The sequence below is a fragment of the Pleurodeles waltl genome, chromosome 7 (assembly GCF_031143425.1).
Source record: "Pleurodeles waltl isolate 20211129_DDA chromosome 7, aPleWal1.hap1.20221129, whole genome shotgun sequence".
Classification (NCBI taxonomy): domain Eukaryota; kingdom Metazoa; phylum Chordata; class Amphibia; order Caudata; family Salamandridae; genus Pleurodeles; species Pleurodeles waltl.
The window spans coordinates 1,318,584,723-1,318,598,000 of NC_090446.1; the positions used below are offsets into that span (position 1 = coordinate 1,318,584,723).

General features: G+C 41.0%; 1 protein-coding gene across 7 annotated transcripts in view; it reads left to right on the forward strand.

Annotated features, from left to right (window-relative positions):
* The window catches only part of LOC138246241 (sulfotransferase 2B1-like), a 610,220-nt gene that overhangs the window by 518,135 nt on the left and 78,807 nt on the right, over positions 1-13,278 (forward strand). For all 7 annotated transcript variants that reach the window (XM_069200649.1, XM_069200648.1, XM_069200652.1 and 4 more), the window contains one exon: positions 2,252-2,346. In XM_069200649.1, coding sequence (XP_069056750.1) covers positions 2,252-2,346 — 95 coding nt within the window. The remainder of the gene's footprint in view (positions 1-2,251; positions 2,347-13,278) is intronic.

The window sequence follows — 13,278 nt, forward strand, 5'->3', positions numbered from 1 at the left end:
TCAGGCTCCTGAGCAGAAGGTCTTCCAATTAGTCCTCGGAGTAACTGGTGTCCAGCATTCAGAGTTACAAGTCCCGTCCTTCTCATCCAGGCAAGAGGGCAGCAGTCCTTCAGAACAGCAGACCTTTCAGCAGCACAGCAGTCCACAGGTCCAAAGGTGTATTGAAGATTTGATGTCTGAAGTTCAATATTTAAACCTGGTAGCCACGTTGAAGGAGAAGAAGCTTCCAGAGGATTCCACCCCACCAGAGATGCTTGGAATTTTCTGTCTCCCTGCTCTGGCCATAGATTGTCTCCCAAAGGGCTCAACACTAGTCTATTGTGTCAAACCGTTTGTGAGAATGCCCAGGCAGGGCCTTTGTGATGTACAAGTAAAGTAGGTGACAGTTCTTCTCGTAACATCAGGGTGGCCCATCCTGCCAACACCTAGCTTCCCTTTGTTTACTGTCAGGGACCAATAGACACAGACCAATAGACACAGACTGCCAATTACACCTAGTCATGTGACCCAGGATACAGGAAGCAGATGCAAAATGTTTTGGACAAGAAAGTGCCATCTTTCTAAAGAGCTAGTTTCAGAATTGTGATTAAAATACAACTTCACCATTAAAGAGAGCTTTTAATTAGTTACCAACTTACTAAAGGCCTGATTTAGAGATTGGCAGATAGGTTACTCCGTCACAAATGTGACGTATATCCAGCCTGCTTTTTTACGATTCCCATAGGGTATAAAGGGATCGTAATACAGGGGACAGGAGTACCCCATCCACCAAACTCTAAATCAGGCCCTAAATATTTAGACACTAAGCTCTACTAGTACACCTACTTCCAATTGGAAGTTACTGCTTATTAAATGTAATAAGGTAACTCCAATGTTATCCTGCATGAAAGGTAGGCCTTGGAGTAGAGAAAAAAGAATGGGGGAGCATTTCCACTGCCAGTACATGTAAAAAGTAAACAAAAATGTCTAACTTTTTAAATACACTGCACCCTGCCCTCTGGGCTGTGTATGGTCTACCTTAGAGGTGACTTACATATATATTAAAAAAGGAAGGTTTTAGCCCGGCAACAGGTTTTTCTTGCTAGGTTGAGATTACGGTTTATAACTGCACACACAAACTGCAATGAGAGGCCTAAGACATGTTATAAGGGATGTATAGTGGGTGGTGCAATCGGTGCTGCGAACCCACTAGTGGCATTTAATTTACAGTTCCTATGTACATGTGATATCACTCTACTAGGGACTTATAAGTAAATTCAATGCCCCAATTGGGTATAAGCTGATTCCACTATGTTTTGAGGAGAGAGCAGAAGAACAAGCAATTTACCATTGGTTTGCATTGGTAAGGTGTGCAGAATCTTAAGGCCTGCAAAAATGAGATCAGCAAAAATATGAGAGGTGAAGTCAGACGGTTTGGGAGAAGACCATCCTAGGGCTGCCTGGTCTAACATATTGTAAAAGTACTAGGGATATGCTTGTATCTCAAAAATATATTTCATCATCTACTAATTCCTTTTCTCTAACATACACTTCCCAAGCAAGATTCCTGCAAGGACTGTCAATAAACAACTTCAAAAAGTATCTGGGTACCAATGTTTATGAGAATGAGATTCCCTTGCAGCAGGTGGTTTGATTATGAGATGTCTTGCTATTTGGAAGAGGAAGGAAAGGGATTAAATTTGAAGAAAATCAAGGTCAATGGATTGGGGACCATGCACCATCTTGGAGATGACAGTTCTTGCTAAGAAGGACATGAGTGTACATTGTGAATATAGATCTTTACAATGGAGGAGGATATGTGGCCTCACCGCCAAATGAATTTGATATTGTTTCGTGTAATCTGGTGCTCATGTATAGTGATCTAATGTTTTTGTCCAAAGTTCATGGTATAAACCTGAGATAACTGAAGGCAAAACATGTTGACTTGTGCAGCATACTTTAAATCATGTTCTAAAACTTGGTGAACTGCTGATGTGGTGCTCCTAGATTAGCTCTAAGGAACATTTAAATAAGATGAAATGTGAACACCTCATTCCTAAAATGTTGCCTGTTATAATGAGTAAGAGAGCACCTCCCAGGGCAGCTGTGATTTCTAATGAAGATCATAACTGCTATAGGCGGACACTTCATTAGTATAGAAAAATGGATGCTACAAATAAATCACCCTTAAATGTAATTCTTTCGGCCATAAATGCTCATGTTACATATAATTAGCAGTGCCAATTTCTTTTGTTTTGCTTTTTTCGTTTAGTCCCTTATGGTTCCTGGTTTGATCATGTCAATGGGTGGATGGAATTATGTGGCCAAAGCAACTTCCTTTTACTCACGTACGATAATCTCAAGCAGGTAATGTTCCTCTGGTAACTGAAAGATATCAACAGTTTGATACGAATTTTAACAGTTTTGCAGCACGTATTCTGACAAGCTTCTTCTTGGAAACTGATTCATATTTCAATATAAAATTATATGCGTTGAAAATTCTACTTTTTTCATTGAAATATACCCAGCAAGTGGTATCTACAGATGTAAAATAAATTTCCAATTGTAGATCATTTTGTTGGCTTATGTTATGCAGAGTGGAACTGACCAAATAGTTCAAGGCTTTTGTACCATTTGGTGCAGGGTATAAGTGATTTACTTATGTGATTCACTTATTTGTGAGTGTTTAAAACATTATCTATTGTAATAATTAGATGAGCTAATAAATAATAGAATGCTACTCAGTGATATTTTTCCCTGGTTGTTGGGAAGCATTCCTATCACATTTGTTACTTTTGGTGTGTTTGTCTTATGTGAGTAGCATCCCATGCATACTGTGCCTGTGGGCTTAAAAGTTAATGCATGGCGTGTGGGTTTGTTTGCTTCATCAAACAGAAAAGGTGCCGCCTGGCAGTTTGGGCTGGAGTGCTCCTATTGAGGCATTGCTGGAATAATTTGTAGTAATATCTCTTTTTCTCTCATGTAACTGTAGTTGAGCTGCGTGTAATAGATAGTTGATAGCACATTTGAAACAAAGTTGCAAACATTTCTATAGCATCAATGGTATTTGATATAATAGTTAAAAGAATAATATTAAAATTCATCTTGTAAACACTAGTCCCTTATATTGCCAGACACACCTCTGGAGCTTTCTTTACTTTTTACAAAGCTGGACAGTCTCTTACCCACATCACTGTTCTGTTGGTGCTATACCAGGTACAGTATCATCGCATTCACATTGTGTACTTATGAGCAGTCAAACGGCCCAAAATTAAATTGCCTCTTGTGTAAACCAAATTGCTGTAAATAAGCTAAATTGATTAACTTAGCAGCTATTTTTTCATGTATGAAACAAATTTGATTAAGGTCCGTGATTTGTCAACAAAACTTTGTTTATGCTCCCAATTTACCAGTATTTCCAAAGCAGACTGCAATGTCTATTTAGTGCTCGGCTGTACATAAAACACCTGTTGATGTGCATATGTAACATAATGATGTCACCAGTTGATGTTTATATCATACTGCTGTGCATGAGCAACTCACAATTGTGCATAATTGATCTACTGGTTAATGCACATAGTATTTTGTCACTCTCACAATTTACTGTTTTGTACCTGTTTTGTACCTATAATATACTTAATTAACTAAACACCCTAACAAATTGTCAAATCGGTTAGCCAAGTGTTCTGCTTTACCCAATGAGAAAGGTTATTATGGCTGCTACACTCTATATTCCCGAGTCAGAATTTTGCTGGATGAACGATTTGCACAGTCATCAGAAATTTACATAAACAAGTCCCTGAAAATGTGTTAAATCAAAAAACTATAAATATATTTAGTGACTTGGGATGTAACATATCAAAATGTATGGGTCTAGGGCTACGTTTACGCATGGTTCAGCATTGCGAGTTTGAAGGTATTTAACACATCCGATAATTATGTGATGCGTTAAACAACTCTACCTTCATTACATTTTTGCAGGTCAAACATGTCGAAATTTAACAGGGCAAAACCTACATAATTTACCATATCATGCAGAGTTTGGTGTTTTACACATAAAAATCTGCAAGTTACTCCGCATACACTCGAGGTATCGTTGTTTACAGGGGCGATAAATAACACACCTTAGCCCGTAATCAGGCACAAAAGTTTCAGAGCTACAAATCACAATGAGTACAGTCAATAGCAAGGTAAGACAACTGACTCACAATGTTTAGTTTTCACACATGTGCATGATTTAATATATGCATTTCATATATTCATTGTAAACTACATATAACCCAAATAACAAATTGAACAATATTAACATTAACAGAGTATTTGGAAAAATTGGTGCAAGCAAAACGATGCACAAGTGTGTGAAAAAAGGAAATGTAATTGCATAAAACGTCATAAAATTGACAGATGTTCACAATGAAAGGAACTTGTGAATAACTATGTAATGACAGTGTTTACAAAACGGTACACAACGTAGAATTTTAGGGATTGACGAATAGGTTTTAAGTGAATTTTAGATTTGTAATCTCGTCACTGATGGCTTTAAATATATGTGTGTAGCATACACATCGAGTAGAAACCGTGTGATTCAGTAATCTAATTTTGCCATCAAAAACAGAATTCAAAATATTGAATTCCAAATAGTGATGGAGGGGTGCAAAATTAAGTTGGTCAATTAGGGATGTGTAGTGGGCAACTGTAATATTTTCCTTATGGACTGGAAAGCTCCAGCAATGGGTCCTTTCACTGAGAATCAGGAAATCCCAGCTGATGGCTCCTAATATTAAACACATTCAAGTATACAGCTGGCATCATCAATGGGGCCCATTAAATTAAAAAAAAAATGCAGCAAATGTCTTGCTAAATAAAAAAAAATATCCAAAACAGTATGTAGCAATAAAATATGTAATTGCAGTGCTTTGATAGTGTGCTGTCTCAAGCTGCTTCAGAAGCTGCCCCAGTTAAATGCCATATGAGTGTTTTGTACGTGTGAGTTCTAAATCCACTAAATACTGCTGCAAGAGATAGCGCTACAAAATGTGCCCTCTTGAAATGTTATGCTTTCCTTTGGGGCGTAGCCACCATTGGTGTAGGAGGTGCTGTGGCAGAGTGCCCATAGCCCTGAGGGGACAAGTGGACCCTTCTAGTTGCTGTGCTTTTAACTACCTTAAAATGAGTCAAAGGGGGTGTTTTCCTTGCTTGCATTGGGGCTCATGATATCCTTCCTAAGCTACTGCTTTCAGTCAGAGTTGATGCTTTGTTTAGAGGGTAGGTAGGGAATACATTTTCTACTTGTGTTATTGACCTATACAAGTTTACAGAACCACTATGTATGCACTGAAGTCTACTCCTGTAGTTTATTGGACAATGTACTGATTTTGCAGTGGATTCTCAAACAATATAAACATGGGTATTGACTCATAATACTGCATCATACTCCTTCCCAGTAAATAAACAACCATCAATATGGTGTTTATCCCTGAGAGGGTGAGTTTAGTGAAGTATGTTTCTCACAACAATAGCCTTCACAAGTAATGAAAGTCTTTTAGAAGATTTAGGACATTCTTAACGATTTACAATTTAATTTTGGCAACGCCACTTCTAGATTTATTTCGGCTAATAAACTGTGACATTTTTTGAATCTGATATATTCTAACTTGTTAGAACTTACTAGGTTTCGAGTTGAAGATAATAAATTAAGATTTATAAAAATCTCAGTATAAAAATGATGCTTGATGTCCTCATGCTAGCTATATGATAAAATCATATCTTTACTCGTTCTGTGCAGCCCATATTATGTGTTGTTGAATAAAATAGCTACACGTTAAATATTTAACTTCACTTAACTTTCTCCATGCAGGGCTGAAAACTGATCAATTATTTGGGAACTGACATTTGAATCCTCCCCACGTAGGTTCAGAGCCAATGAGCAGTACAGGTCCAAATCGTACAGTATGAAGCCAGACTGCACCACACAAGGCCCGACTAGCCGTAGCGGGCATTGGAAAAAAAAATATATTTATGCACAATGCGGCAAAGTCATTGTGGAAAAAGATGGCAGTGATGTTTCTGACAGTATTGTGGTACTTTTTTTGCCATATTGTGGACATCCATTGCACACTGGTGCCCACACACATTACATTCTGGTGGCAAGCCCTTACCTACAATTAGCATGCAAGGCATAGTGGTGCTCACCCTGGCGTAGTGGAAGTAATTTATGGAATATTACAGGCAGTGATGTGTCAGGATTTCCTCTAGGAACCTGGGGCCATATGTACGAACAAATTTTCCATAGACACAGAATGGGTAAAACCCTTTGCTACATCTGGCCCCAGATGTGAAGGAGGCATAAGTTCAAGTCTTTTCAAGTTGGTGCCTGACAACTTTCAGCTTGTTGTATGCCTGCAACTCGCATTTAATTTGTTGCCATATTTTGTTTTCTCCTCTGATGTTGTGTTCCTCCCTTGCTCAGTTCAGGTTTACCTTTCCCTCGATTTGCTAACCTCATCTGCTCCTAGATTCTGATGTTTCTTGGTCCTTGGTTGTTTTGGGTTCAATCGCTGATGCTGCTTGCTTGATGGTTCTCCAGGTGCTTCCCAACCTCAGCGTGTTTCCCTGGTGCTTTTGGGGCCTGAAAGTGTAAGCTATTCCGAAGTACCCGGACATTCGAGCAGACAGGGAGATTTTGTATTACAACGCTAACGTTCTGGGCGTGCAAAAAGACTCTCCTGTGACAGGCCTTTGTCTGATGCGGTGTGTTTATCTCTCACATTCCTCTATCTGTATACCCCTTTTTTCTCTGCTCTAGACTAATTAAAATATGGAGATTATTTTACTCCTCCACCTCTCAGAAAGTCTCAAGGAGAGATTTGTGGATTATTGCCTGAGTTCAGAGCCTGGTTCTCCCTCGTGGGAACAGGCACATTCCTAACAGTTTCCCAGGCCCACATACGGGCAAGTACTCAGATGTTAAACCACTTAAAGCTATGGCACAAGCCTTAGTAAGACTCAGGATGAAATGGAGGTGACTCGGTGAACCTTATTTGTCAAATAAAATTAATCTCCTATTCCAAACCCAACAAGGATGGTTGAAAGCCCTGTCATGGCAGCTAGAGAAAACTACTCTGATTGAATACCCAGACACAGTTCACTCCCGTTAACAAGCCTCACATTTTTGACTTTACCGAAGAAATGTTCAGAGAACCCTCAAACATTTCAGACTTTTCTATCACAATTCAAGCAACATTTTCTCAACTGACCTCAATCGTTTCAAACAGACCCACTTAAGTGACGCTCATTCTCTTTCATATATCATGCTGTGCCACACTTTTAATCACTGGACACAGCCCATTCTTACAATACTATTCAGACTTCCTTCAACAATTCTTCATTGTCTTATTCCCGCAAACAAACACTGCAGTCAGCCCAAGTTAGTTTGGTCATGATAAAGCGGGACATTCATGATTTCCTATATTAAAGCATTGTCACAAAGAGGGGCTTTTCCTATATTGTGGTAAAGTAGGACACTTGATCAGAAACTGATCCCAGTTGCAGGAAAAATACCTGGCCTGCCCTCGACTTGCATCATTTACCATTTTGCTGGGAACATCATGTTTGAAAAACCAAAATTAAACAATTAATTGTAAGACTCATGTTGATAACGCGTCCTGACCTAGGTACTTTACTTGCACGGGGACTCGTTTCAGGCCGATGAACCTTTTGACCCTGATTGGGGGCACCTCAAGACGAGATATCTATTACGCATCCCAATCACTAGATCAATGACCTCATCAATATTTGCAATAACGAAGCAACCAAATTTGTTAATTGCCTAAATAAGAATTTAACCACAATATGACCTTTCAACTCGATTTAGTGAGATTTATGAGATTTATTCCCTATTAGTTACAATCTACTAGCAAGTTTATTAGTCTCAATACCAGTAAACACATTAACAATGTCACAATGTGACAACTTGAATATGACTTCAGCAAAGCAAAGATCATGAACATTAGAACAAAGCACGACATCAACATGAATTAACTTTAGCAGAGTAGCATTAATACGTAATTCAACAAAGCAAAGATCCAGTTATTTGTCTACTTGCACCCAATGCTGGTGAACTCCTTAACTATCCTCAAATTAGCATCAGCATGTTGGGCTTCATGCAAAACAATTTGGTAACACAAATTTGGAAAACATCTAGCTATGGCCTCTATCAAAGAGCAGTTGGTACCTAGAAAGAAAAGGCAACAGACAATTATAATTTCATTATCATATAGTTACCCTCCGTAATGGGTCAGCATACAGAATCAGTCTTCGTCCTCAGGATAGCAGTCGATTTGCCATCAGCCCGGACAGGACAGCAAAGTCTCAGCAAAATAGAGTAAGTAGGAATACTTCCCCCATAAGGAGGAGAAGCACGTATCAGGTAAGGCAAAAAGGGCGAGGAAGGTTTAAAGTATCAGTAGCAAGGACTAAATCAGATAATCAGAGCAAGACTAAGAGTGTCTCTCTAATGTCTCAGTAAGAGACACGAAATTGGCTGAGTAACAGTGGCAGGATAAAGGCATGCAAATGGCTGTTTTCTCCTTGTGATACGTCGTTAAATTGAATTCGCCAGACAAGTCTCTAATTTCCAATTGATCCGTATTTGGTGCACCATTATCTCTATCCAATAGTCCGTTGGTCACCTTCCTAGAATTTTCACTTAAAACAGTTCTCATGCAGTTCATTGGCTCCTGTGATTTACGTCTTCAACGGGTAGAGTGTCAGGTAGAAAAAGTAACACTCCTTGCTTTAGTCAGTAGCTCCACTGTCTTTACCAGTTTGAGCGACCTTGTACCTGTTGCAAATTACACTGTTTCATCAGCAAGAATGTCTCCTTGAGCAAGTCGGGTCTCATTAGAAAGAATTTACTATGGTTACCCACTTCTCTAGCTTCTGGAAAAGTCCTTCGGGAAGACAGCACATCGCATGTCAAAAAAACACATTTAATACGAGACCAGGCAGCTAGGCCCAGACCCTTGCTAACTAAGGCCTAATGATTAATTCAACAAAACCTTAACATATAACTCTTAATGCTAAAACAGAATCATACATTAATAATTCATTATTAATCAATTCCATTTATCATCATATACATTTGGGGCCACTCCCCGTGGGCACATTTCAAACGCGTGTGTTAATATTAGTCTGTCACGTTTTCTATGCAGCTTCCTTACACATTATTTTGCAAGCTGTTCATGTTAATTTTTGATTATAAAAGCTACACTCCAACAATCCCTTCTCTGATGACTCTTGTCATCACACAAATAATTTCTTTACAATTTGTTCATTTTCTTATCTCCTTCATTTCTATTTCTTCCCTTGATTTTGTCTTTTCATATTTTGCTCTGAACATTTTCTTTCTTTTCTTTTCGTTCCTCCTCGCATTATGTTTTGCCAAGTTTTCCTTAATCCTTTTGCTAATTTTGCACGATAACCATAGCCCAAATAAACAAGCCAGAATAATCACTATTCCCTGTATTAATTTTCCCAATATCCCATGCCAAATACTGCAAAACCAGCTTCCCACATGACCAAGTCCCTTTCCAACCTTTTCTTAAACTCCTGGTTCCTTCAGTTCCTTCAAATCTGCACTATCTCTTGTTAGGTTAGTAAGCATACTTCTAATCTTATTACTATTGTCAGGTATGTAGGCACAGCAGTGACGCTCATTAAGCATCTTACAGACTCCGCCATGTTTTGCTAAAAGAATGTCTAAAGAAAGCCTATTTTGAAGAGTCATAGCCCTTTCCGCAGCAAGTTCAGTATCCATTAGGAGCATAGCTCCCGTGAAATTTGTCAGCATGTTATCCACAATAGTAGACAACTTCCGAATCTTTATGGAGTTTAAGACAACACCTACTGAAGGAATTATCGCCCCAAATATGTCCCCTACCACACCAGCGGTAGTTTTTCTCTTTTGTCTAGCACAAAGTAATTCAGTCATTTTCGGGAATTTCTTTAAATCCTCTAGCTGGTAAATCTTTGGGAAAACTATTCCCAAATAACATGTCCCATACCTTCCCTTTGGAAGACGGTGATAAGCATTAAGTCCACAAATGTAATAGACCCCTGAGATTGCTTGATCCATTCCATTTACCATGAATGTCCATTTATTCTGAAACAAAAACACATGCTTACATTCACTCGTTCCCACAAACACATTATCATAATATGACTTTGGCCATGTTATGCAAAGCTTACCTACATGTCGAGCGTCTAAAGCTAGTTTCCCTTGTACCCTAATTCCATTGTAACTACTACTAAGAAAGGATCGTTGCTGCAAGCCTTTTTCTAATTTCCCCTTTAATACCCTTCTTCTATCTTCAGTGTGATCTAAAAAGCTTTTCTCTATAGGTGTAAGCAAGCATGTCAAATTATTGCGGTGTGCATACGACGTACTAATTGTTACTCTAGGTTCAAAGAACCCTTTAATCAGCTTTATGACATAATATTTAGCTACACTATTCAAATCTTCTATGATAGGCACATAAGAGAACAAAAGATCATAGTTAGAGTAAAAATATTGCACTTCTTCTTGGTTATAGAAACGCGTTAGTAGCAAACTACAACTTATCCCATAGGTTAGTGGCAAACTGTGATATGTAACCCCCCTCTTGCACCTAAACAGGAATTTGTGTACACACATAACAAGCTTTTGCATCCATAGTGTCAACATACTCACTTAGCAAGCAATAGAAAACATTAGTAGACAGTTCCCCCTTTGTGTTAGTTTCTTCATGTAGATACTTCGTATCTTGCTAAAACCTCTCCCAAGGTGTTATTGTAGCAGTTTCAGAAACTGTGGCATTGTTAGCTTCATTCTCATCCACCAATCGCCTGTCAGATCCTGACCCCTCCTCATGGACTGCATTTTGGCTGTGGCCGACCCTGAGGTGGATGGACGCTTGAGGGCAGCACAGCAGCCACCAGGGGATGAGTACACACTCTCACTTACGATATATGTTGCCGTATTGGCTCTCGGTGTTTGGGAAGCTGAAGCGTGGGTACTAGGTGGATTCATGTCCACTATGGGTATTAGACATCTGGGCAGGATTGGCATCATTGAGTGTGGCCATGCAGTCAGTGAATGGAGGGGCAGTCAGTTCCAATGTGGTATCGGTGTTGTCAGCTACTCCCAAGATGTGCTAGGCAGCACAAGTCACATGGATCACAGCATCTGTGGTGTCAGGCCATTGTAGTCTGTTGATGCCAACCACTGCGCCAGGGGTGAATGTTGGGTCCTCAATCTGCTGCCAGGCACTGTATGTGTATTGAGGCAAGGTGGGCCAAGATGTAACTGTGCAATTTGAAGAGGGCAGGTCCTGGGCAGGTGTGGCGGGTATGTCTCTCATCATGTACAAGATTGCATCTGTGTCAGCTTCAGTGGTGTACATGTGCATTGCTGTGGTGACCCCCATGGTTTTCCATTGTAGTAGCATGTTGTAGCATGTGTTGGTGAGGGCATGGCATGTCATAGCATGGCAAATCGTACTAGAGACAGGTCTACCCACCTAGCCCTACTAGACCTGGGTAATCAGAAATCCAAAAATGTACATGTGGTAAACTAGTAGGAAAAAATAAGGAATTATTTCATCCTAAACGGGGTTATAAATCCACCCATTAGTAGTGAAACTTAACTTCTAAATTTATTTGTATAAGTCATAGGAAAAAGACGAGAAAACAAACAATCTCATTCAGAAACCAGCTAAAATGTACATAACTTTATACACAAAATCCTAAATATCAAAGTCATTGCTCTCCAAAAAGTTTGTTCACCACGTGTTTTGGCCCCATCCTTTCTGGGCCTCATCAGGACAAATGGAGACAACAATGCCTGAAACGGGTTTCTGGGATGTCTCTTAAGCTCTCCAAGTTACGAGGTGCGGTATTTGTTAACGCACACTGGGTCAGCGATGCTGTGTGAGGCGAACAAGTCTATGTTTACATTCCGCTCACGTGCTGGAATCCTCCACACGATTGAGCCCCCTTCTATGAGCCCGATGTTTTGAGGCATGGCATCAGAAGATGATGTAGTTACTCTGTGTGACTGTTGTGCTGGCATTGTCCGATTGCACCCTGTCTCTCTCTCTCTGTCTCTCTCTCCCATTCATCCTCCGTCCCTGTCTTCCTCTGTCTTTGTGTGCATCAGCATCATCTAGCGAAGTGGAAGGGGCACTGGCGAGTGGGGATGCTGCAGCCCACAGGACCCAGGAGGCTGATACCAGCAGAGCTGAGGGGATCAGTGGGACTGAGGGCAAGGTAGTGCCAGGGGGGAGACAGGATCGATGCAACATCTTCAGATTCCTCCTCCAATGGACACTCCCTGGTGGTGGTGGACCCATCTGGGACCATACCAGCACCATCCTTGTCCGCCACCCCACCTACCAACACTGCCCTCATTGTAGCTCCTCACCCAGTTGCCTGTGCCCACTCACCCTGGAGGGTGGGCATCTCCTTTGCCGCAGGCACCTCTGCCCCTGCCCCAGTCAGCCCTGCTGCCCTCAATGAGGAGTCTATTGACCTCCTGAGGTCCATCTCTGTGGGGCAGACAACCATTGTGAATGCCATCCAGGGACTGGTATCCCAGCTGCAGCAGACCAATGCATTCCTGGAAGGCATTCACGGTGCCCTGTCTGGTTTGCAGAGATCGTTTCAGGCTCTGGCCTCTTCCTTGATGGCAGCCAGTGTCCCTTCTTCTTTCATCCCCCCCTCCAGCCACCTGTTCCCAAACCCATATCCCTCTCCCCTCACCCATCCAATGCACACTTAGTGACCCACATGCATCCACATCAACAGACACGGTACGCAAGGACAAATACAAGCACCACACACGCCACCACTGCCATGCACACAAACCACATTCAGATGCAGACAAGCCAACATCTACTCTCATCACCGACTTCCCCAATACCTCCTCCTTGACAGTCACAACACTCACACCCGCAGTCAGCACCTCATCAGTCTCAGATCCTGCCACATGTGCCCTCACTTGCATCGTCACCACAATACCAGACGCCCATACATGCCCCCATAAACCACATGCGCACGCACCACGACCATTAACGTCCCACATGCAGCATATCCACCCTACCTGCAGACACCACCCCAACATTCACTCACACATCCCCCCTTCCATCTCCCTGCATCTCCTCCCCCTCCCAGTACACCTAAACGCCCACACTCACCCATCCAACAGTCATCCAGCACACACATGCAATCCACTCATGCACCTGCACCCAAGGAACCTCCAAG